The sequence below is a fragment of the Agelaius phoeniceus genome, chromosome Z (assembly GCF_051311805.1).
Source record: "Agelaius phoeniceus isolate bAgePho1 chromosome Z, bAgePho1.hap1, whole genome shotgun sequence".
Taxonomy (NCBI): Eukaryota; Metazoa; Chordata; class Aves; order Passeriformes; family Icteridae; genus Agelaius; species Agelaius phoeniceus.
The window spans coordinates 66392209-66419716 of record NC_135303.1 but is presented as its reverse complement, the minus strand read 5'-3'; the positions used below and the strand labels follow the sequence as shown (position 1 = coordinate 66419716).

At 35.8% G+C, this 27508-nt stretch overlaps 1 protein-coding gene across 1 annotated transcript; it reads right to left on the bottom strand.

The window, feature by feature from the left end:
• Positions 1-125: 125 nt before the first annotated feature.
• PLGRKT (plasminogen receptor with a C-terminal lysine) lies at positions 126-26653 on the bottom strand. The gene is given in 5 exon segments (XM_077172191.1): positions 126-349; positions 7231-7438; positions 7664-7773; positions 8713-8852; positions 26285-26653. Coding segments are annotated over 5 exon segments (921 nt in total). The 3' UTR covers positions 126-255.
• Between the last annotated feature and the right edge of the window lie 855 nt (positions 26654-27508).

The following is a 27508-nucleotide window of genomic DNA, read 5'->3' as shown; positions in this document are numbered from 1 at the left end:
AATTGAAAAAGTTAAGAAATCCATGCATTTTTGCATAATGAAGTCCAAGGCTAATTAAGAAAATTAATAATAATGCAGAAACAATCTTGTTTTTATATATCCACATAAGTGCTTTCCCTTCTTTTAAAAGCAGTGACATGCAGTCAGCAATAAAATAATTCCAAAGCATGTAGGAAGGGGCTGTGATTTTCAACTTTCCTTATTGTAAGGAAGGGCCCAAACTGGACTCTCCAAAGCGACTTTGCTTGTTTCTCCTCAATGCTTATACATACTATCACAACCAGATAAACAAGAGTGAGGTGGAGGCACTTGTGGCTTGCAGGTGGCATGCAGTTCCTGGGGTTCATACCTATAATTAGAACACAAACAGCTTAATTTTGGCATCCTAATCATGACTGACTTCTCCCTTTTCCAGAACAATCCTGCTCCAAATGATACTGATTCAGGATATATGACTATCAGACATAATAACCAGAAAAACCCAACAGAATTAAGGTGGTAAGAGTAGTGCCTTCAGGCCAGAACAGGCTCCCCCTGGAATTGCTCTCCTTTTTTTCCCCAGTGATTCATGGAAACAAAGACAGTTGTTGTGATATATTAAAGTAAGTCTAACAGCTGAGGCCAGTTGAGCACAAATGACAGAAAGGAGCAGGATGTTTTAGGCACTTTATTTATTTCTGTAACAAATATGATGAATGTGGGCAACTTGTGCTGTAAGCATGTATTTCCCCCAAGTAAATCTTGTCACTGCTAAGCCCCTGTTTTCTTTCACTGTCCTCTGAAGGAAGTTATACCATTCAATTATTCTGTATCTGTCACTATGTCACAGATATGACTGCACACAGCACATGCAAGCATTTTGATTAATACACTGGAAGTAGAATAACTAGCTCTGCAACAAAGAATGAGCATCTTCAAAACAAAACCATGCATTTTTCAAAAAACAAAAGCAAGGCAAACAGTAAAAAATATGGACAATAAAGGTGAATAACCCTTAACTCCTTGATGATTCTTGGCACATTCTATATAGCCCATCTAAATCTAATTCTGGGTTACACCATCTTGCTTAGAGCCTTTTCCTTAATAAATTTGGTACATTTCACTGATACTGTGTAATATTGGATGAAACTTACCTCATTTCTGTCACATTTTAGTGTGGAATCTTGCAATAGACTAACATTATTGATCTAAGTTCAAACTTCAGGAGAAAAAAAATCAAATTTAGTTTGGATGGATTAATATATAGCTACCCTATTATCCCCTAAAACTGCTACCTGCACCATGATTTTGCTCCCTTTAACAATGGCTTTTGATCAAACATCATAGTCAGGAATCTGTCACAAGCACACAGATATTGATTCTTAATTCAGAGTGGATATGATTAGGGTATTTCCTAATTTTCTAAGATTTATAAGTAAAAACTGTTGTATGGTCTGTTAAAACTGTTCTCTTGTGAAAATGCCTTTCATAGGATTAAAATATGGGCTAAAAGGCACAGATGGAGACATAGAAATACCCAAAAAGGCTGGTTCAATTGTTTTTCTTTTTTGGAAAAAAGAGTATCTATCAATAGATGACAGATATCAAAACATACAAGTCCTCTTCAAAATTAAAGGAAGGTGGACTTCAGAACTTGGAGGGAACATAGCACATGCTCTGTTATTCCAAGCAAAACAAGAAAGTGGAGTACTTGTGTTCATTTTCTTACACTGACCATTAAAACTCATCACATTTGAGATCAGTTACAGACTGTGTGCATTGTTAGCATGCAGGGGACAGAACCAATTACAGAAGGGACTGAATGCAGAAGTTAATGCGCTTTCAGAAGTCAAACCGTGGAAACTGTGCTATTAATTTCTTCTGCATTGAGAAGCTTTTGTTCCATTATATATTTGCCTATCTTATTGTAGCAATATTCTGAGTTTAGTTAAGTAGTCTTCAAAGTCATATTTGGGGCATTATCTCCAGCTGGAATTTAATTTTTAAGTCAACAAATTGTCAGTATAGACTTTGGCTTAATTAATTTTTGGATGCTTTTTGAGCATTTGTTTTTCATTCCACAATTAGATTAATGGTAGAAGAATTTCCATCCAAAACACAAAATAATCTGTTTCCAAACAATACAGATTTCTTTCCAATACAGAAACAATTTTTCCAAGTGTGACATCAGAACATTAAAGTATACTAAAACTATATTCTTGGGATATACCATGCTAAAGGCATGCAAAAAAATCCCTCAATTTTTCAGTACTTGTAAGGCCACTTGGATCTACTCATTACAAAAACATACATTAATAATTTTGTTTGCTGTTAGCCTAAGTTAATATTCATCTTAGTAGTGAAACTCTGATTTCAAGTATCGAAAAACAAATTATCCTGAGTTTCAGAATCTTGAACAAGCATGAAAAAGATTCAGGAAATAGCTACATAATTTGTTTCCTCTTCTTCAGAAGCTATCTCTGCTCATACTTTAACACAGTTTTCCCTAACAGTAAAACACACAGTTAGCAAGTTATGTGTTTACTTCTGAACCTACTTCTGATAAAAGCTGTTTATTCCAGAAGCAGAGATGGTGAGTTCACTGCCTAAAGAACAGCAAATAAAAAGTGTCTTATTTTTCAAAGAAATTGACTGCCTGGTCCTGACTTCAAATTGAGCTGTGTATCCTGAAATGTATTTGAAAATGGTATATATTTATTTATATATTTATACAAACTTGTAACTACCAATTACCATATCTTTATTGGTTATACTGAGTTTGGTCAGTACCAGACTTTTTTACTACCGGTGAAAGTTTTTTTCAGACTCTGAATAGATAGTGCAAATTCAATATTTCATTATAAACAAGGAAAATATACTACAGAATAATGATTATTTTTAAGAGATACATATAATATGAAACCAATTGCTTTAGAAAGTACTAATTTTTAAAAATCTATTAATTTTTATAAGAGCTCATAATCTTATCAAATTTTTAATGATTTAGTTATGTTAAATGCAGTATTATAATCACATTTCAGATATGTAGCTTTAATACCATCTTCCTATTTTTCTATGAAGAAATTGCTCTAAGATATTCTGATATTCTACAAATCTTTACATGTAAAAGGTCCTTTAGGCAATTCTAGCAAAGTGCTCTGTGCAGCACGTATGTTCTCCGCTTCACAAGAAAAGAAAAGAAAAGAAAAGAAAAGAAAAGAAAAGAAAAGAAAAGAAAAGAAAAGAAAAGAAAAGAAAAGAAAAGAAAAGAAAAGAAAAGAAAAGAAAGAAGGAAGGAAGGAAGGAAGGAAGGAAGGAAGGAAGGAAGGAAGGAAGGAAGGAAGGAAGGAAGGAAGGAAAGAAAGAAAGAAAGAAAGAAAGATAGAAAGAAAGAAAGAAAGAAAGAAAGAAAGAAAGAAAGAAAGAAAGAAAGAAAGAAAGAAAGAAAGAAAGAAAGAAAGAAAGAAAGAAAGAAAGAAAGAAAGAAAGAAAGAAAGAAAGAAAGAAAGAAAGAAAGAAAGAAAGAAAGAAAGAAAAGGTAAATTTCCTCAGTCTTACAACTAGAAAGCAAAGGAAAAAAAACTTAAGAAACTGATTTGTTTGGCCTATATTCTTGTTTGGACCACATTAGCAAAATAGCAAGTCATAGCTATGTATTTTATAAATAAGCTGATGCAATATACCAGCAAAGTTGTCTCTAAGGAATTTTGGACTGGTGGGGTGATTAGGAATCTGAGAAGAAAGTGGATCAGACATTCACATGAAGGTGTACATAAACTTAACAAGTAAACTTGTACACAGTGTCACAGATGTGTCATATTTGGGCACAGTCTTTCTTTGTGCCTCAGGACTAGCCTAAAAGGTGTCAGAATGTGGGCAGCACAGGACTTGAAGAAGCATTGCCTCAAAGCCCACTGCTCCACAAAAAGCTTTGCTAAGACAGTTACCTAACATGAAGCATAGCAGGGAAAAGTTGAGAGTGAAGAATGCTCTGGGTAAGGCTGGAATGAAAACATCTAGGACAGAGAATCTAAAAAACAAAGATACAGACTGAACATCGTACATAGGTTGTGGTGGTCTGATTGTGATATAAGAAGAGATGAAGATTAGGCAAAGAATGCATTTGTTTTGGCTGATGCCACTTGCACAATGCCAACAATCTTATTTATCTAAGTCCCAGCTTTATGATCCTTATAGCAGTGGTTTTAAACTGTATTTATGTGTGATCAGCCTGACTGAATATTGCAATGCAGTCAGGATTATGGTCATTCTATAAAACAGGTCTGAGCGCTGACATCTCCCAGATGTAATTTTTTAAGTACTGCAGTGCCTGGGACCATCAGTAATATCCAACACCGGTTACCACTCCCACAACATCAGTCAGTTGCATATAGCATCTGATTATGAAATAGCGAGAGATCCTGGGGACAGGGATCTAGACAGACAAATCTCTATGCCTGTCCCTCACATGTACTAGAGGACATTGCCCCACTGACTGCTCAGGACACAAGAATCTCAGAAAAGGCAGCCAGAGCTCCATTGCTGAGTGGAGATGTTCTGTGCAATTAGAGGCTGGCCATAAAATCCGTCCCCTCCTCTAGTAATTTGTGTGGAAAACACCAGCAATGTGTACGTGGACTAGGAGGAAAAGCAAAACAGCAACGCCAAGAACACAGACAGCAGGTTGATTCTTGGTGTCCTCAGAGGTTTAGAAAAGATAGTTTGATAGCTGTTCTGTAACCCTGACATACCCAAAAGATTAGGTCCTCATACACAGCCCTGGAAATTTAGGACCTTCCAACAGCACAAGCAGAACTCACAACAGGTATTTCCCTCTATGTCTTCAGTTTGGGTTTTAATTAGCCCAAGCTATAGAGCAGGAAAAATACCCTTCCAATATTTCAGTGTGGAAGAATACTAAAATAATGACATAATTTTTGGTGAAGTAGGCTAGAGACAGAAGAAAAAATAGCTGTAAGCAAGATCAGAAACAAAATGCCTAATGAAAGAGAAACAATGAAACCTTTCAGGGGTATAAAATGATGTCAAAGGATGAAAGGCAGCAGATGCAGATGTTATGTGATCAAGTTAGTTCAGATACAAGGTTCACCATGCAGCACAGAAATAACTGCAGATTATCTTAGGAGAAGGAACTGGCTATGAGGTTGATGATAGGTGTACCCTGGAAGAAAGAGACCATTTAAAGAAAGAACAGTAAAGGGAATGGTGTATACATTCATTATTACACCAGAGAGATTAAGCACGGCATGCACCAACAGGATAGATAGACAAGCAGAGAAATGGTTGCAAAGGTATGGGAGTGAACAAGGGGATCAGTTGGGTATTGAGAATAAGCATTGTGGCTGCAGGTTAATTGTGTCATAAAACATTCTCTTCAACTACGTAATTTTAATCGTAAAATAAAATTGAACTCCTGAACCTGATTTTCAGACCAGATTCATCCAGGCTATTCCATTTCCTTTTAATCTAGTGCTGATATTGGTAATTAGTTTAATTTCCTTCTCTTACTTTCCTTTATCCTATCCTGTAAGTAGGATCTGTAGACCCAAATTTCTCGTGTCTTTTTACAAAATTAAATCAAATTAATCACTTTTTTTCCTCTTGCAAGGCAGCTTGTCATTCCCTAATAGTTTCAGCTCTTCAGTAAAATTACAGATTCCCTTTCCAGAAGTGATCTGAATTACATACAAATTTCCACAGGAGTTATTTTCCTGCACCTTCTCATCTGTACTCTGTTTGTACTAAGGTTGTGAAATATGCATCCCTGGATATATTCAAAAGCCTTTTGGACATTTTCCTGGGCAATTGGCTATGGATGATCTTGTCTGAGCAGGGGGCTTGGGCCAGATAACCTTCAGAGATTCCTTCCAACTCAACCATGCCGTGACACTAGGAAACCTCACTTGATGTTTCTAGACTTTGCTTAACTCAATTTCATCACATTATTTGAATTATACTCATTCTGCTCATCATCAGCATTCAAGTTTTCCCTTTTTCTACCATTTCCAGCTGATGACCTCTGGTGGTAGAAATTCCTATTAATCCCCAGTTTCTTGCTGACATTATCAAATTGAATCCTATTTTGTTGTCTCATTTCTTCAGAACATCAATTCTTCTTGCACTACAGCTTATTTCTTCTTTGTTGCTGAACTTAATCAAGTTTGTCACCCCAAGACTCGATTAGGATAAGCTACTCATAATTTAAAATATAAAGCAAATGAAGATCCAGACCAAATCTTGAGAAATATTGTTAATAACCCTGCTGAAGCCTAGCCTTCCTTTTCAAGCCCAAGATTTGACATAATTTATTTACTCCCATGCTTACCTCTCTACTAATTTCCATGTCTTTCATGCTAACTTAATCTTTAGGTAATACCCCATCAAATGCTTTCACGAGTTTATAATGGATCTACCACATTTCTTTTAGAAAAAAAATCTGGAAAAGACAGAGTTAGTTTGGCATATTCTATTTTATTTTCTATTTGGTTCCACAGTTTCTTTTCTGCGAAACATTTTCACAAGCCTTGCATACTGCTGAAGTTCTCCTAATGGATCTGAAGTCACGAAGATGACTTTTCATATTTGGAAAGCAATAGGATACCATTGCTCCTCTTCAACCTATGGACCACATGGTACACAGTAAACACATTACATATAAATTCTAAATTCCAAGTGCTAATTCTGCTCTGTGTGTACTAATCTCCTTTTCAACACTTTTATTTCTAAGAACTACCCCTTCTTCCCTATGCTTAGCTGACTCTTCATAATAAAATCCAGAGAAGTTTAATGCTGTTGGGGAAATGGTCACAGGTATACAATCCTGCATCACCTAAATGTATTTGCACCTGCATGCAGTAGGAACTACAGCAGACTTTGTCTAATTAACCTACCACTATTTCCCATGAAGCATATGGAGTAAGGAAACCCAAGTGTTAGATCTGGAGGCTAAAGACTAAGTGCTGAAACAGATTTTTATTTTGTTTCAATACGGTTGTGCCAGTAGCAGACAAGACAATTAGTTAGATTTAGTTAACTAAGTCAATTTGTAAAGGTGACATGCCATGGTCTGATGCTGTTTTCACTTACAGTCAACACTCACTGAGCCAGTCTCCTTCACTAGGAATCAGAGTTAACATAAATGAATCTCCATGAACTTCAACACAATGTATATAATTTAATCACATAGACAAGAGACAACTATGAGGCAAGACCCCACTTTCCAGGACTCACCTTTCTTCAGTCTTAGCAGGACACTGCAGTAAGATCATCATCACCTGATGACTGTGTTTGTTCATGAAGGGGTAAGGCCATGATTCATGTCTCTGTTCCTTTATATTGTAATCCCTAACCCTTTCCCCAAAAAAACAGCAGGAGAGTGGAATACAGAAGTAAATCACTATATCTGTCACTTCTCTCAGATATCCAATTCTTACATCAGCTGTGTGAAACAAGAAGAGAAAATGACAGTCTTAACTGAAAAGAAACGAGTACTCTTGACTAGCAAAATATCTGATTTCAACAGCAGGAAAAGAAATGAGACATAATATTTCTGTCAAAGAAACCATCAAATATCTATTACAAGATTTCTCCCAGTCATTAAAAAAAAAACATAACAGGTTATCTGAAGCTTGGTTCTCTGTGAGAACAGGACAGACTTACATACCTTTAATCCTTTGCAACAGTGTCCCATAGCCCATATCATAATGATAGGAAAATACAAAGCATAAGGGAAGTATTGGCAGTAAAACTGTTCGGTTCTTCCTTTTTATTGCTCTGTGCAAGGAAAATGAAAAAATTATTTAGTATATTCAGCACATCAGCACTGTTACTCTAGGCTGACCTTGACTGTCTAGGACTTGTGTATACTTGTGTATCCTAAAAATCTCTACTCAAAGAGCAAGTCTTTCTTTCCTCAGAAACATTTGTCTTCTGGTTGCCTTCTTTCTCAACCCAAGAGTATTTTAAAAATGCAATAGTGATTTTTGAAAATATTAACAAATAAGGGATGATCTAACTCATTTAGCATGCATGTGCAGTGCCATATACCCAGCCACTTGCAACACATAACAATGTAGATTCTATGTTCATTTCCAAATGCTACAGAGAACCCATAATGCATAAGGTGCATTTAATCTTCACTACATACACAAAACCACAAATATTTCCTAATTCCCTCTAAACGTATTACAGCCCAAGAAAGCATTATCAACCAAGAGTACTGTACGGCAGGTTCTTCCCTATGCAATATAGCTTTATTAGCCAGGTTTCTTTTTCCCTTGGGTAAGTTGATTCAAATGTAAGTGAGCAGACTTCTGAATATGTCCACTTGTTCCCTGCATTAAAAAAAAATCCACATGGAGAATGTGCTACTCACTAACAATTCATTAAATCTCAGTACAGACAAGAAAATAGCATGGCTTTTAAATACTCTCTCCTCTTCCACACACAACTGTTATTTTGTACTGGACTTTTTGTACTTCAGATATTTTATTGTCATTTTATTGTCAGCTCATGTGTCTGCTTTTAAATAAATCTGCAGTACAGACATAACCAGAACACACTCAAAGCAGACAGAATTCAGAGTCCATTTGTCATTTGATCAATCTCTGAGCAACTACTGGATAAAAATAACTACATGTAATACAAAACCAAAACGCAGCAAAATAGAAATATATAATGTAATATACTTATCTTTTCTGTTAGGGAATGAACTTCATATCCAGTTGTTAAAACTACAGTAGTAAGTGTCCAAAAAATGTCCTGAAATATTTGAGAAATTCTCATGTCCAAGCAATCTGCATGGCTGTTTGTCTGTCTCTCATCAGGTTCTGCAGTGCTAGTTGCCTTTCCAGCTAAAGAAGGGAGACAAGTTAAACAAATCTAAGTCATCCATTTATTTTAAAGATTGACTCAATCTCTCAGTGGTCTATAAATCCAAAACACTAACTAAGAAGGCAATCTTTCATGGCTTTTGATTGAGAATGGCCTTCTTCAGAAATAGTTTCTACCCAAAAACCATTTAGGTCAATTAGCAAATGCTTTTATGCAGAATCTTTCTAATTGTGCTTCTCAAGGTCCAGACAAGCAAAATTGCAGAGTTAGATTTTGAGTGGGACACAAGTCTCAGCAGGACTCTCTAGATTAAGATTCTCTGACCTTTGCATTTCCATGCTGATTCATAGAGTACCTGCTTTCCCAATTCATTCTGCTTAATTCTAATTTAGTTGTAATCATTTTAGAGTCAATCTTGACACCTCTTTTCCCTTTCAGGATTTCTTCTGCCTCATGATGCATCATAAAGCTCATAACTCTTCTGCAACACCACAGTTACAAATATAGAAAAGCACTGTGAAGGCAACAGAGTTTTTATAGATAATAAATATATATCAAAAGTCCATAGGGAAATACTTCTATAACTAAAATTTAAAACTGTTCAAAAGTACAATATAGTCAATATATTCACATGTCCAAGAAGAACTTTCTATGGGAGAGAAGAATAAAAAAGCAGACCATTAGGTTTATTTTTTTTTAGTTACACGCCCCATCTAAATCTACTCTTACATTTTCATTTAAGTAAGGTGAATTCAGTATTTCTCAGAAGTTCCTCTCAACTATACAGAACACAAGAAGAATTTCCTTTTTAGAGGGATGAAAAAATAATAATTGTGCCAAAAATAAGCAGTGTGAAACCAAAGTGGAGAAGTTAGTTAACAGAACAAGAAGAAGTCTTCTTCACAGCAATGTTTATAACTCATCTTATGGGGAAAAAATTGAATACCTGGGTTTGAATGTCTAGGCTAGCTAACCAAGTTGGATGAGAAGTTCAACAAGGTACAGGAAACAGAATACCAGCTGCCTAAATGAGTGTATTCTAGGGAAGAAAGAATAAAGACTGAATTCAGAAACTTCTCTTGTAATGAATATCTAAGAGTAATTAAATATGTTCTTTTCTCCTGTTTTGTAATTAAAGAATAATTTAAAGGATTTGTAATTACTTAAGGTTTCCACCCATTTATTCATCTCCATTACTATTGATTTAGCCTGAACAGAACAATTTCTGTTAAATTGTTACTAATTATTTCTTCAGACTGTGTCGATCTTGCTATCTTATTTACAAGTTCATTCAGTATCTAGATAGGTAGAAATAATTTTGAGACAGCATAATGAAAAAAGGACAGATCTAATTATATATAATTGTACACAGTAGGAAAAACAACATTCACTATAGTCTCACTGTACTATTTCATCTGTTTCTCTTTCCTCAAGACTTACATTGCAATTGTTGTTCTCACAAAATATATCAACAGGCTTTACCTTTCTGATAGCCATAATTTTCAGATTGCTTTGTTTTGGTTTTCTTTTTTTTCAGAAGTAATTATATAATGGCTGACTGACCACTTAATAAAATATCAAAATAATTAGATTTTATTTTGTCACCTACAAGGCAGTCGGAAATTCTAAAATAAACAAGTACACTGCTCATCAATTGGGCCCATTTTGGTCCCAAATATCCTAAGCCTGGTAAATCGCTGAGGGCTGACGTGATAAGATAAAATAATGACATGTAATATCCATTTAATGACTTTATTTTCATCTTCAGTGTGATTATAGGTGTAGTTTCCACATATGTGAAAAATATTAAGGGATCCTTTGTTTGCCTGTCAGCACAGATAAGGAGCTGTGCTTCCAAGATGCACAGTATTACCCTAAATGAGCTTCAATTTGAAGAAGCACATGGTAAGGAAGTGGGACAAGGATATGCTGATGAAATATAGGTCTTGCTAAAAGGGAATAATGGAGAAGAAGAAAAACAGGCAGTTTAACATGCACAGTGTTTAGAAAGAAGTAAGTATGGGATAAAAAGAAGGCTGTAAGTTCAAACTTACAAAAGTAAAGTAAAGGATCCTAACATGATTTCTTTAAAAACAAATACACACACAAAACTCCAAAAAAAACCCAACAAAAAACCCCTCACACTTGTTATACTTTGACAGCTCTTGTGCTGAAAGAAAAAGATAAGTCACAAACAATAAAGTCAAACAAACACCATGCTGCAGGAGACTGTCATATCAAATTCCAGAAGTCCAAGGGTACTTTCATGTATATCTACAAATAGTTCATATAAATAACCTATGATAATTGAAAACAACTTGTATTCTATATTATAGACAGCAGCCAGATAACATTATCAAACATTTTTCATATTCTTTTCTAACTAGATCTTTTTTCTTTCACTTGAGTGAAATAACCCTCAACTTTCTCCATCAAAAAACAAGTGGTGGAATGAAATGCATAGAAAAATGCCTGTAATTCCTTTTCTTTGAGCAAACTTCTTCTATGTAGATGTAAAATTTAAACCAGATGAAACACAATACTGTATTTAAATTAATTTCTTTAAAAAAAAGATATATTGAAGGAAAGTTTTGGAATTACAAATCTTAGAGATGAACATTCACTTTGTACATGATGAAATGTGACAGCCAAGAAACAATTATTTCAGAGGAATACTAATCCATAGAAGGCAGTAAAAAGCAGGTCTAGTGACATTTGGCTAAAAGAATAATTTAAATCTTGCTATTACTGAAGTTTTATGTTATTACAAAGAATAGTTTACAAGATAGCACCAATGTAGCACCAAGAAAGCCCTGAGATAAGTTTGGGGATCCTAAGTAAGCTACAGTACTGATGCAGAGATTTGTAAACCAATTTTTATTTAGTCACAATTTATACAGAGAAAACTTAGTAACAATACATGAATACATGCTCCAAAACCTATGTGGTTTTATGCCAAGCCCAGGATTACATCTCTCAAATGCCAGAAGTACCCTTTGTTCTGTACTCCTTTATTCCAACAAAAATCTTCATTCACGCTTTCCATTTTCAAGATCAGTTTTGTTACTTGTCATAGTTTCATCTTGCAAAACAAAGGACTACAGTGCGGTAGCTGTTAGGATTACAACAGGAATCTGAGTAATTAAGAGATTTAGTCTAAGTGCTCTAAGCGTTCCAGGGCAATTCCACACTGACTCCACTGGATTTCAAACTCTCCTTAAAGAAAAGGAAAAACTGAGCAACAATTATGGCCAAAGTAGTCTTACTAAATACTGTTTCATCACATGACTTAAACTTAGCAGAATAACTGTAGGAAAACCAGTCTGGAGTACACCTGAGCTCTTTTCAGGGAGCTCTGTAGCCACTGTGTAGCACAGCAGGGAGCACCTCTCCGGCATATTCTGACAAAGCAGACAAAAGGCAGGGCACCTGCCTATCCTGTGCAATCAAATACTGCTTTAACATATCCAGACCTGACATCTGATAAGTTAAATAGGTTTAAAAGCAATTATTGACTGTAAAAGCGTATATGCCTTTAAATAAATTTTGGATGCTCTAAGTATCAAAATGAAACACCTACGTGTGCACTCAGGCAACTCCTCTAAACTAGTCTTTTAAAAATTAAAACAATTCCTGTGCAATATCCTTATGCTTATCCATTTAACATGCCAATCTTAAGTGAATATCTGGAGATGAGTAGTTTTGAATGAACAAGATATCCTGACGTGCTGGTCGTAAACTGGCGAATAACTAGATCGTGGTAGACCTTAAGGCAAAAAACCGGTGCCTTAAGTGACTGCCTGAAGACCTTAAGGCAGTCAGGATTTGAAAACATATGTATATAGGAAAAGGATCAGAAGTCTACCACAAAAAATGACTCGAAATTAGATGAAAGAAAACCAAACCATGTTTGACTGCAGTTCAAATCAATATTCCATTTTCAGCTGTTAATTTCCTAGTAATTGTATCTTATTTTCCTCCACATGTGTTCTATTGAAAATGTCAGTCACACTGGGACAGTGAAAGACTTTTGATCTATTAACATGCAGATTTTATGAAAAACACCAAGTCCTACTATCTTAGGACTCACTTTACAATAATTTTTAGGATTACTTATTTCTCATTATGGCAGAACAGAAGAATTAAGAACAGTAGGTATTCATTTTTACTGCAAAACATTTTATAGAATTTTATAGGTAACAAGACAAAAAAAAAGTATCTAATTCGGACTTAGCAGAGATGGGCTGTATTTTATTTAGAAAAGTCTTACTGATGGGAAAAGCTGATTATTGAGAAAACAAGCCACGGGTGCACATCACACTTATCAGGTGAACAACCATTCACCATCCAAGTGCCATTGTCTTAGGGAACAAATTCTCTTTCATTTTAAGTACACAAATGGCCCATCTACATAGCCATAAAAACTTCAATAGGAATGATTTACATGACTATACTTGCACTAAAAACTACAGATAAAGGATCTGAAGTGTAGCTTTCGAACAGGAGGAAGAGAGATACTGTAATTTTCCTAGCCAGGTTGCTGTGCATAGCACAGGAGAGCTGAAGCTGTAATGTGGATACATGGGTGCACATCCCAGCATGCTTTTCAATTACTTGTATCCTGTAACAGTCAGACCATGATTTTATAGACACAGTTAATAAAATAATTAAAAAATGGCAATGGCAACTTCTATATTGGCAAAAATATTGATTGCATAATTTTAAAAATTAGGTATAGTATTTCAAAATAAATGGGTACCAGTAGCAAGTGACATTTTAAATTTTATTACACTCTCAAGAGGGCCCAATAAGAAATAAATTTCCCATTTTTTCTTTAAATACAGCTAGTAGTTTCTCAACACTGTGTGAGCAACTGTAAGGGCTGATTGGGATTTTGAAGTCTCTCACACAGAAACTGTTAGTGTAAAAGGAAATCAATGTTACAAAATGAATCATGACAGATGAAGAGAAGTGAGGCACAGAGGGAAAAGGTCAGTTACTGGGAAACTGATAATGCTAATAAACTTGTCAGTGGTAACCATCCTTATCATTTCTACTGATTATTCTTCAGACTGCCACAATGATGTCAAACCACACAAAAGAGCATTTATATCATCATTTAATTGATTAAAATCCAGTGGGAAGAAATTCTCATCTGAAATATTTAATTGACTTTGACAACTTGCAAAAAAATCCTTCTCTGGATTACAAGTCACATCTTCACTTGACTAGAAATTTCTCATACTTTAGACTCTTAGCTTGTTTTCTCTCTTCCATGTGTAGATGGAATGGATGCTACTTTGGTTTTGTACACCCAAATAGGATGGAAGGTGGTGTACAAATACTCAATAGAAATTAAAAGCAGAGCCAGTGCAAAATGCTCTCTTCTTCACTGCCCACATGTATTAAATATTATTTCAATGGTGTATTCTGTGTGAGTCTAAGTGTCTATGCAGAGGAAGAGACAGTAATCACCCCTCAATAAGGAGTCAATTTGCAGCCCAATATGCTTCATGGCTCTCCTGGGAGATATGCGCTTTTACCCAACCTATCTAAAATACTGGGCTGAACAAACACTTAGCTTGAGAGCAGTCATGGCAGTAAATCTATAGAGAACATATTTATTGTCACTATCATTAAGACATAATTATATTGATGTCCTGGTAAACAGATATTTGGACAGGAAAGGAATTAACTACCTTAAAAGAAATAATCACATAAACACCATTTTTACTTATGTTCTGAAACCCAGTGTATAAATCTAAGAAAACTGAAACTTGAAGAAACTTTTGGGATTCCCTTACACTCATGTAAAAGAGCTCTCCAGTTTTGTCACAGGTTAATGGTCTCTGTTAGAGACCATGGCTACTCTGCCTATAGTAGCTTATTTTCACATACAGTTTTTCAGTGTTCAGACACTCTGAAAGCATTCTTTTAAAAAGTACTAACTTCTAACTTCTGAGGACTCAGAGCTGTAATGAAAAATAAGGCTTAAATTATATTAAAAAAGTTACAATCACACGTAAAAAAATCTGCAAATTCCTTCCAAAACATGTATGAAAGTTAGTGTGCAGATAGTACAGCTATATGTGGCATTTCATCGGTAGATGAAAGACTAACAGCTCGCGTGACTTATTCTTGGTGTCCTTTTTTCTAATCAATAGGTAAAACAAGAAGCTGCTGCAAATGGTTCTTTGGCAAAAAATAAATGAAAAGTAGAATAATGATACCTATCTCTCCATTGTAAGCCACCAGAGTGCAATACAGAGATGACAACTTAAAATAATTATGCAGTGTCTGCTTGGTTCTATGATCAGCGTGCCCACAGACATCTCAGGAAATGGGCCTCTAGATCAAACAGTTAAAATAAATCAGACCTAAATGTTTTATCCTGCTGCTTCAAAGCTTGTTTGCAGATATTTTTCACATCAAGTGCACAAAGCAATTAAAATTATTAGCACTGCAAGAAACTACACTTTAAAAAGAAAACTTAATTTTTAAAGCTTCCCCACACAAAGACAGATTACAAATTATTTACAAGCAAAGAGTTATGAGAAAAAGAAAAGGGTCTCACAATATTAGCCACAAGCCAGAATAAAAACTGCACTGTTTCTGTGTGAAAAAAAAACCCACACGGAATCACAAAATATTCTGAGTTGGAAGGGACCCTCCAGAATCAAGTCCCAACCCTTATGTGAACGGTCGCGGGTTGAACCCATGACCTTCATGTTATTAGCACCAAATCCTTTATATTCCTTTTTTTGTCAATAAGGTACTGAAATTGCACTCTTTATAAAGAAGAAATAATATCAAAAGCTCTCAAATCCATGTGAGATTTTGTGCTGCACAAAGGACAGACTCAATTTAATGGGCAAAGCATGAAGATAAAATTTCTTGACAGAAACCCAGCATTCTTATTTTTCTTCTATGTGTCTTTTAGGCAACAAACATGCAGCAGAGTGCAGAAGGGCATCCACCACCTGCATTTAATAATCTTATCAACAAAAGTAAGTGAAATTTTAAGGTACTGTTACCAGCGTTCAGAATTCTCAGAAGTTTTATACGAGACAAACCAATGTCATTGAATAGCCAGTTCTGTAAAAGCAGGTATCAATGTTGAAGGAATAGTAAAATAGATCAAAACATATAAAACAAAGAGTTAATATTACAAAATCAAGTAATTTATATATCTGACTAATAACTGAGTAAGAGCTATTCCCCACCCCCCCCAAACTTAACATTCAGGAAATAGTATTCCATAGAAAGCAAATAAAAGACTAAATTTTACTTCAGTGGACTTAACAAAGTCTAAAACAATAGGTTTGCTCTATTAAGAGGAAAGGAACTATGGTAAATTTGTTGTGTCACAGGAAGCATTTTCAGAAGGCACTTTTTCTTTGAAGTCAGTTAAATTCCTCCAACAAATTGAGACTAAATATATAAAGGTAAGCTGGAGGTTCACCTCCAAGCAAGACAAAATTTGCAAGCTGTATTCACAATGATATGTACTAGTCACAGATATTCCCCCAAAAAATGCTGGTATAATTGATTTAAGTGAATAAATTTAATTAATATTTGTCTCACTACTAGTGCAGCAACCAGTCTGTTTTGCATCTTTTGCTGGTAGTCATTTCATATTAGAAATAGCTATTAAAATCTGCTCTTTGTTAACCACTTCATTTGTTTCTTTACAGTGATCAGGCAGAGTATACAATCTGTCAGCTAATACCAACCAAACTGGCTTTTTCCCTGCAAGACAGATGGTTCTAATCTTCCTCAGTACAGGTATCATTTATCTTGTTCTGTTCCATTTGATGAGGAGAAACTAATAAGGACATAGAATTGTTACCAGAGAGCATTTATTTCCCAGAATTAAGCCCAGATCACCTAAGGGGCAAAACAATTTATGTAAGGCTTCAAGACAAATGCATTAGTGATGTCGTAAGCGCTACTAGTATCTTGTCAATAGAAAACAAATCTAGCTATTTCCCACCCCAAAGGGAAACAGATGGTAGTAATCTGGAAAGGCAAAACTTGCTTACATTTTACTTCATGAGAAAGAATGGGAACAATTGGTTTCATTTTACTAGAACTAAAAAAAAGTCCTTTTGACTAAATTTCACTGAAAACTTTGGGGAGGAAAAGGTTAGGGATTTTCCTGATCCTGAAGAAAATGACTCAGTGTCTGAGACATTAAGAGAAATTAAATTTTTCAGGTTTCATTATAGAGGTAGTTGATCTTTTACTAACAAAGATAAGGTGACAAATCTATAGATGGAAAAATGTCATCACAAAAAGTTTTATTAGGCTCAGGAAGAACTTCAGAAACCTGTGTCAGTACTTTCCTTTTTTATCAATGAAAGAGAAGAAGCATGAAGAAAATTTTCTTCTTCAGAAACTCACTGGCATTTTAACACTAGCCATGTTTCCTGCCAAGAGTCAAAACATAGTGCACATATGCATTTTAAGCACCATTTCATTTTAAGATCAACTGATAATAATTGATAGCGTTTTGACTGAGTAATGAGCTAATTGAATTTATTAAGGAAAAAAAATAACCAACCGAACCCCAAAATTGTATTTGTAAATATAATCCTCTTTAAATGAAAGAGATGTCATCTCCCCCCTGCCCTTACTCATACTTTCTCATACTCTCTTTTCCATTTCTACTTATAGCTCATTACTCAAAAAGAGTTCCAGAATAAAGGACCAGGACATGTGCCAGATATAAGTCCCTACCAAGAACAAACAATAGGCTTATGAGGTGCAGGGCCAGGAGTTGGACATGATGATCCTGATGGCTCCCTTTCACTCAGCATATTTTATGATTCTATGAATTCCTCGTACCTGTTTAAGATGGAGTACCAAGACTGAGCCTACTATGTATCAAAAAGACTTTAATGTTTTTGTTTTTCAAAAGTTTTGGTTTTTCCTCATCTAATTTCCATTAACATTTTGCACTTGTCTTTAAGAATGTAGTCAGGTGTCTTGTTTCTCAAAAAAAACTCTACTAATCAATCTTAATATTATCTATACATTCTTAGTATATTTTTAATTCTAAGGAATTTAAAACAAACTGAGGAGAGGACGTCAGAGTAGACCCATGAGCTGTCTGATAAATAAATCAGGTCTTCCTTATCTTTCACTCACAAAATTCTCAGTATCTGTAGTAAAGGAAATCCAGCAAAGTGCTATGTGTAGAATCCATGATTCAGTTCAAATATCACAAAACCAATAACTTAAGGAAGTTACTTATTTGTACAGAAACATTATGTTCTTAAATATGCAGATACAAATACTGCTTGTACTTTATCTCTGTTAAATGTGTAATCTCATTTTTCACTTGAAGAAATGCTTAAAATACTTCATTTGTCTCTTTTACTATATACATCCTGTCACATTTTACCATAGTAACTTCACTAGAAATTTCTTCAGAAGTAAGAACTTTAAAAACCACTAGAAATCTATGAAAAAGCAGACTATGCCTTACTGAACTAGAAGATGAGTTTCCCTAGCAATGTTTTATACTATCTGCCCACTTACTCCACAGTTTTAACTAACTGAGGAAGAAATGCCTTTTGTTTTTATTTCCTTTATTAATTTGCATCACTGCCAAAACTTCAAAAGAAGCTGTTAAAACAAAGTGGGGCGGGGGGGGGTGGGTAAAAGTATCCACTGAGATACAGAACTATAGGGGATTTTCCATACCACCATCTGGTCCTAATTAAAATAGGATAATGTAGTTTTATCATGACTCAAAATAAACCTAGATGATGTTAGTGACCCCAAAAGAAAGAAAATATTTAAAAAACCAAGGAAAGATTTAAAAAACCAAGGAAAGATTTAAAAAACCAGGGGAAAAAAGGAAAAAAGAAAAAAAAAAAAGAAGGAAATAAAAAGTACTACCACTGCATTGTCAAAACAAAGAAAAATAAGCCCTTACTTTTCTAGATTTACTTGGTCTTGTCTTTTTTTTAACCAAGAATATAGAATCTTTTCCATATCCACACAGGAGGATACAGGGAGCAATATAAACTCTCAAAGACTAACTGCTATGAAAGCAGATCAATGACTGTTTCCTGGCTATCCAATATTACCTGGAGAAAGGAATGCACTTTAGAGTCTGACATAATAAAACAGGGAGAGAGGAGGGACAGCAGCAGACTGGGATTGAGACTATCCAGAGATTCATGCTGTAGACAGGTTATAATAAAACATTTTTATTATTGGAAAATACAAGATCTGTCAGAAGTATATTATTTTTCTAGCATGTTTATTTTCTTACAAGTTTAGTGTCTCCCATCAAAGATTAATTCAGGAGACTGTATTTGAGTCCTGAAAGCAATGATGCTTTCCCACTGAGAAGAATGTCTTTTTGTTTAGTAAGAAATCCTCCTACTAGGAAGGGAAAAAAAAACCCCAAAAGTCTACCAAAAAAACCCTCCAAACCACTCCAACTGCAACTCCCAAAAACCAATAAAACAATGACATGCCATAAGCACTAACTAGTTTTATTTTGTTTCCAGCACTTTCAATGATTCTTGGCTCCTCCTGTATAACTTATTCTGAGCCTGAAAGACTGGCAGTGCTGACCTGCTGTCATCTCAAAGCAATACTTTTTTAATGTGTTTTGCTTAAATAATGGTTATAACCTTGTACTGAAATTTCTGATTTCAACTGACTTATGTATATGCTAATACTGGATATGTAATTCTACATACAGTGTAGGAGAAATGTATCTGCTAACACAGCAATATATATTACAAAACTTCCGAAACATACAGGAGATTGAACAATTCTTTTCCAGGTAAATTATTCCCACAAACAAGATTTTTGCTTTGTTTTTGCACTCTGACAGGCAGAGCACATGGAGACTTTAATTCCCAATTCCCTTCTCCATCCCTTGTCATTATCACTTAACATACTTCTAAAGTCTGTCTGACAGCTGTCAGTTAAAAGTTAGACCAAGTCACATCTTGTTTCAACAGACTGCTGCTGTGCATGTGGTGCCCAGTACAAGTGCAGACATCAAGCAGTAACTGCTCAAAATTCTCAGTCTGGGAAGAAAGAGAGGTAAGAAAATCCTCCCTCAAAGGATCTAAAAAATACAGTGAGCCACAGCCAGCTTCTGTGGGTGTTAGGGAATCATAAAATAACTTGGGTTCAACCTCAGCAGTCTTAGAACAGCTATGTGATCAGACCAGGAGACCAGGCTGCTGAGGGCTTTCATCCTGCCAGGTCTTGAAAACCTCCAAAGATGGAAGCATCACTGAGCCTTTGCTCCACTGCTGGATTGGCCTTGCAGGGGAAAAGGTTTCTCCTTACACTCAGTCTGCACTGTTCCTCAAATCCTGTTTCAATGTATACCCATTACCTCTTGCACTTTCTGGCTATACTTTCTTGATTACTCACAGTTGGTGGGTGGCTGCCCTCAGATCCTGATCGCCAGAAGGCATCTCATTTCAGGCTAAGTAAGCACAGTGCACTTGGCCTCCTTGCAAGAAGTGCTCCTGCCCTTGGCCATTTTGGTGGAGTGCTGCAAAAGCTGCTCTTTTTCGCCTACATTATTCTTGCACTGGGGAAGAAGGGGGGCAAAAAGTGGATGCAGTATTTAAATGGATTTAACAAAGCACTGAACAGATGACAACAGAAAATTTTGTCAACCTACTGGCTTCACTATAGCTTAAAAAGCCCTCATTTGTCCTTTTGTCTCTCTCTTCTGTCAGGGTACACTGCTGACTTATGCCCTAGTTGCTGTCTTCCAGTGTCCCCTCATCTCTACAGAATTGCTCCCATTTTTCAGCTCTCAGTCTGTGTTGTGGCCAAGAACACTTAGCTGACACTTAAATCATGTCAGCTTTCCTGAACTCCTTTATCCTTCAAAGCTCCTATGGCATCTCGCCTACCAGTTTCCCAAGCAAGACAAAATCCTTTCTCCCAGTGTCCAGGGTCTGCAACTCATCTTGCTACAATCAAGCCTGACTGTAATATTATAGGTCTCCTTCATTTGTAAATAAAAAATTCAGCTGTGCATGATGGCTCTTGGATGGCCCATCTAGTACATACACACCTGTATCAAGCAGTTATTACTCACATTTTGCAGGAATGTACCCAATTGTTTATGTCTTCCTATTTATGGCAGATTTTCAGCAGATACTCAGCAGATTTTAGGGAGACTACAGTCTCATGAGAATCAGTTAGTAATCCAGAGACTTTCTTCAGTTGTTTAAAAGAACAACTTGTTTCTTCATGTATTTTGTCATTCTGATTGATGACCTGCAGCATGCTCCCTCCATAGTGTCAGGTTTGTGGACTATCCTTTGACCTTAACTCACATGCTACACCTTCTCATCATGGGCATCACTACTACTTGTCTTTCCTTCCTGTCTTTCCTGAAGAGCTAGTACCTCTCTTTTAGAGATTTCAAGGTGCATGAACTGTCCTACCATATCTCAGTTATTCCCATGACGTTGCAGTACTGTGACCAGAGACAGCTCTTGTTCTTTGTGCTTGTTTCTCAGGCTGTGTACATCTGTGCTTGAGCATGTACAGACTTCCTTTGTCCAGAACCATCAACACTGCAGAAAATCCCAGCGCACTGTCTCATAAAAGCTTCTGCCAGGACTAGATGAAGCCTAAAATTCTAGGCTTCTTTATTTAATATCTGCTGCAACAGCAGAATGCTCCTATTGTGCTGCTTTAGTAGAAACACCTTTTTAGGATGGAAGAATGCGATTAATTTTTTGATTTGGGGAAAACACTGAGGTTTTTCATGTCCTGGCATTTGCATCAAACCCCAGGAATTCAAAACCAGAGTAAAGTGCTCTGCAACAGCTTAGAGAATTCTTTGTGCTCCATTTACTACCCTGTTTACTTCACTTCTCTAAGCAGGCCCTTATGCAACACAATTGTCTCTTCCATTCTCTGACTCTGAATCACTGCTTCTCTCCTCACTGCTTTTTTGTAAAGTTTTCCCAGAAATGCATCTAGGTGAAAACTTCAATGACTTGACAACGTCAAGAGATGCACTTAAACCCTAGGTCTGATTGTTATATATAAACATATTAAAGCAAATCAGTCTTTTCATCCATGCCTTTCCATCTATCATCTCCTAATAGAGAAAAGAGTGATACAACAAAATTACAAAGTATTCCTTAATTCAGATCTCATTATTAATGATGAAGCTTATATGAGAAACAGTAAAAAAGGTCAGTCAATAAAGGATTCAGTGTATCACCAATTATTTGTGGAGTTCCAATGAAAAAAATTCTTCTAATTAAGTAATAGAACTTATTCACTGAGATATACCTGAAAACAGTCATGAAGGATTTTAAATGCTACTAGGACTTAATTTTTTTAGTTGTATGGACTAGAAAACACTGCTTATTATGCAGTACTATTCCTATACACATCAAGATATCTTCGTCTTCTTATAATACCACTGGGAAAAATAAACAAAAACCCTGTTATTAAAACAAAATCTCAGCTTTCTCCTCTGTAGGGTTACCTTTCAAGTAGTGCAGACATGCTATATACAGGAAAACTGGGATATTAATCAGTTTCCCCTGAGTAGTGCTTCCCAAGGAAAGAAAAGAAAAGCAACTTTTTAGAGCCAAAATCAGTATAAAAATAACAGCAGCACATAAACTAAAATCTAACTGGCAGAGTGGAGTGGGGTGTCACAGGAGGTAATGGCATAGTACTGACTTGGTGGGGTTCTGTTCAAAACTAAAGAGAGAATTTTTGATTCCTCTCTATGTATTAGGAAATCTGGCTAAAATTTGGCAGGAGGACTTAGGCTTTTCTATGTGAGGCTCCTAAATCAAAAGCCTTTTGAATTGTGCTTAGAATGTCTTTTACACATCACTGCAAAAATACTACTCTGAAGTGCAAAGTTAGTAAGCTCTGCTTTATGCAATCCTAGAATCAAATTATTTGGCAGGTAATTAAAATTTAAATCTGTACTGTGATCTTCTACCATGATTTTGCTTCATATCATTCTAAATAACGCTACACAGAGTATACAAGATTGTTTTTGTATTTTTAAATTTGAAGGCAATACACTTGTATTATGCATTTAACCAAACTTAAGTCTCTCTCATCACAATAAAGTCTTTAGGAAGTATCTTCAATATATCTTCACAGTATGTGAAGTCAGACAATTTCTTATTTAAAAGCAACCTGTCAGGCTTCTTGACACCTAGTTCTAGCCAGTAAGGTCACCATCTAGAAATATTAATAAGAAATATTTAAAGTGTTCTGATCCATATTGAGGAAAGCATAATTGGCCACAAACATTTCTGCATTCTTACTTGCCACTTTCAGATACGCATCTTTTTCCAGGCTGCCTTGTACATTTTAAAATGGCTTTCTTAATAAATAGTTATTGCAATAGCTTTCTTAAGGTATACATTTGGGATATTAAAAAAAGACAAGGAATAAAAGAAAACTAGAACAGAAAGTACAGAACTAAAACTAAAAAAATATTTGCAACTCCCACATTTAATTGTGTTAAGAGGACACATAGAACTCATTAAAAAAATAAAAATCTGCTAAAACTGCTCTGTGGCCTGGAGCAGAGACCTGCTCTAGCCTATTCAGCCTCACTAAAAGCACTCTGCAAGGCCATATACTAGTCTTGAGCTGTAGATCTGAGATAGTAAAGTGTTTGAAAATAATTTTGCAAGCTACACTTTAAGGAGCAGGCTTGTGATAAAAACGAAGCCTCAACAAACTTCTACCACAAACAGTCTCCACTTGACACAGACTGGTATTTCATTCTGGAGCCACACAAAGACACTACAAACAACTGGCAAGTCCTTCAACATCAAGGCAAAGAGTTGAGGTTTTATTATTCTTCCAAAAAGCATTAAGATACAATTTACAAGGCCACAATGCCTCCTTTTCAGAGTTATCCCAAGAAAGGCATAAAGAAAAAAAACATGTACAACATCTTTTAATATTGTCTTATGCTAAAATAGTCAAGCTGGTTTGGCTGTCCAGCACATACCAGAATGACTAAAACTGACTGAGCTTTAGCATGCACCACAGTTGGTGATGTGGAGAAATCTTTATCAACTTTTATCATGTTATTGTCTTCTTATTTTTGCAACTGTCTCTTTCAAATCTACAATCTTCCACATGAAATAAGTCAATCACTAAACAGCTTTGCATTTTCTCTCTCTTCAGAGGAGAGCATACGCCTATTCGGGATTGTTTTCTTAAAAAAAAAAAAAAAAAAAAAAAAAAAAAAGTGTTCTGTCACAGAAATTAATAGCACAAAAATCTCTGACTCTCTCACCAATACCTACTGTGTTTCATTCCAGGTCTACCCAAAGAGTAACTAGCTAATTTCTGTGCACTGCCACAACATACTGATAGTAGGCAAGCATTCTAGGTGAAACAATTTTGATGACTTGTTGATCCACATCAATTAGCTTGGAGTGACAATTTTACCCTTTTTCTTTAACATCTTAATCATGGGATTCTTTAAGAACGTTCAGAAGCTATGAAGAGCTCTGAGAAGTTCGGATCCCACATGTTGTTTTGGGGTCGATTTACATTTAAAACAAATCACTATTTTTGAATATCTTATACAAGAACATATTGTATAAGTACATCATATTGCTTCAAGTGTAAGCTTCTATTTTATTAATAAATATGATGGTTTTCAGAGAAAGATGGGTGAACTGATAGCATCCAAGTCCCAGTATTTCACCGTAAGAATATATATCAATGCTTTAAGTTAAGCTGTTTCATTCTGGTCCTAGCATGACCTAACTTCTCCAAGCATTTCTAGTCACAATTTTGTCTAAAGCACATATATCAGGTTATATAATTTTCTACAAATAGCTTGAAAGTCTAGCAGTAAACTCCACATCACAGATTTTAGTCACATATGGAAAAGACAAATGGCAGTCTTCCCTCTTCCCTACACTCTCCCCAAGTTTGAAGCAGGGCTACATTCTTCCATCCCCTAATCACATGGAATTTAGCTCTCTTCCTGGCCCCCACTGAATCTTTTACACCCGATTCAGCTGTACACTTCATGTATTTTCAAAAGATGGGGCTTTTCTAACATGGCAGGTGTGTCTGCAAACACAGTAGGAATCAGAGATTATCAGGTGTTTGCAGTGCTAGAAAGAAATATACTATTCTCAGTGTAACTATTGTCAAAAAGAAGAAATACAGTGAAGGGGAAGTTCCTGAAGAACAACTTGCAAAAATTTTGGACATTTATATATAATTTTGAAAGGGAATTTTTGTAACTGCTTTCAAAGTTTGTTTTTTATAAGTGCCTGAGCATTTGAGCCAGAACTAGCCAAGGCAAAGACTGGCATTCAAACTCTGCAGCTACCTCTACAAATGTTAGCTTGAATTCAAGCTCTTTCCTCAATTTTATTTACCCAACAGAGAAGCAGTTTGTGAAGCAAGCTTCCACTGTAATTTCACTATCAATCTGTCAAACTGAAAATCTTCCTGTTATTTGGATTTCCAAAAACCTTGGGGGTAGGAGGAGCACATCACTGCAGGAGGGGGGGAAAATTGTACACAAAACTTGTGTTTGCATGTAAGAAACATGTAACACAGCACAGACAGAAAATGATGTCTACAAGTCATGCAAAAGGTTGCTCTTCTTTGAACACTTAAGAGTTATCCACTCTTTTATTATATAATCTTTCCTTATGCTATGTTTCTTCTTCTTAGGTCACATTCGGAGTTAACTTGTGATCCTACAAAACCTACTACTGCACACTGCTTTATAAACTAGAATATGCCATCTACTGGCAATTTAGTAAACTGGAAGTTCATCCATCACTATAAACATTCTAAAAATTTTACCTGTGTTCAATTTAAATGCATAACTAAAGGAATGGACTCCAGCTAAATCCTTCAGATTGCATTCCAACACTTGGCATATAAATATTATGAGTAAGTTACAAGATATTTAACAATAAATCAGAAAGCTAGTGCTATACTGTAGGTCTGTTCAGCACAACTTTCTGAGCCCTAATCAAACTGGTTTTCCTTTTTCTTTGCTGATATTTTCTTATTTTATGAGAGGGAATAAAACATCCCCATGCCCTATTCTGAGTTTCTAGAAAAATTCAGCTGCAGCAACCTGATTGAACTTAAAGAAAGAACTGTTTAAAAGATTTTTTTAATGGTGGGAGAGTTGAAACATATTTAACTCATATCTTTTAAGAGTATAAGATCCATGTTTTAGCAACTCCATTATAACAGATTCACTTTAACATATATATGTTTCTTAACACTCCAGTGTTACAATGCAGTAACACAGCTCAACTTCAACATAAATGTACTTTTCAAAGTAGGTTTCCAAAACTATTTTTAGGGTCTAGCTACTTTAATGATAGCTTCCACTTCTACAACTTGTTAAGACAGACTCTTGAGGAAGTCTTTTGACACAGAGAACAGGTGCTTTACACACCTGAACCTGCTGCACCAGGTAACCACACAGGAACTGGCGGAGCACCTTTAACCCTGGGAGGACAGCGCAGTTCAGCAGGTGAAGCTGCCAGTCCAGCCGTGGCCAGGCAGTGAGCCGCGGGAGAGCCTCCCCCGCACTCTGGTACCCGCAGCCGGTAAGCTCCTGCTGCCTTTTCAGGCTTTCAGGTTCATGGCCTTCGAGGAGACGAGCCCCATCGCACCCTGCAGCGCAGAAAACACGAAACAGGGGGTGCCGGCGAGCCAGGAGAACCGGGTGAGGATGAGGAGAGCCGCCCCCGGGAGGAGCCTGTCCTGGGTCCCGCCACTCTTCCGCTATAGAAACTATCTCAAGAAATTTGAAGAAACCCATCCCAATAGACACACAGGCCCTGGTAGGCTTACCACTCGGGGGTGATACATCTAGGCAATACATGTAAATCAACAAGGAAAATAATTAAAAATGCCTTTGTTGCTTAACGCTTTTTATCTTGCTCTACCTTTCATCATGTGTCAGAATGTTTTCATGACATCATCATCCGTAATTACAGCCTGGCTTTGAAATCCAAAGAAACTAAATTTTCATACTTAAATTTCTGACTCAGTATTTTTAACTAAATTTTCATACTTAAAAATACTGAGTCAGAAATTATGTTCTGTCAGTTGGCCTTTAAAACAGTGATACAAATAAGTGCTAGAATTACAAAATCACAGAATATTCTGAGTTGGAAGAGACCCACAAGGATCATCAAGTCTGACTCTTAAATGAATGGCCCATATGGGGATCAAATCTACAGCCTTGATAATATTAACAGCATGCTCTAATATCCAGAATTCTTTTGGCACTAAAGAGTATCTCATTCAGTTTTCCAACTTGAGTCTGTGAGGATACACAGCACTTTGAACACCACCTCACAGTGCAATTTGACATCTTGTCTTACTGCAAGAATTAATATTTTTCCAGAAACAGTCTACTCCATCAATTTGCTGATATCTTGATCTGCAAATGCTGGTTTTGACAATACTTATTTTCTAAATTTGGGCATTTTCCAAATAGTTTTCTTTAAAAAAATACTAAGAAGACAGCTGTCTTCCCATTTTTCCTCTTTTTTTTTTTTTTACTGGTAGAGCAAAAATGAGAAAAAAGTAAGGAAAAAATATTTTAATATTTTTCTCTTGTGGAAACTTGCTTAGCATTTTTACTTGAAGTAAAAACTTGAAGTAAAGA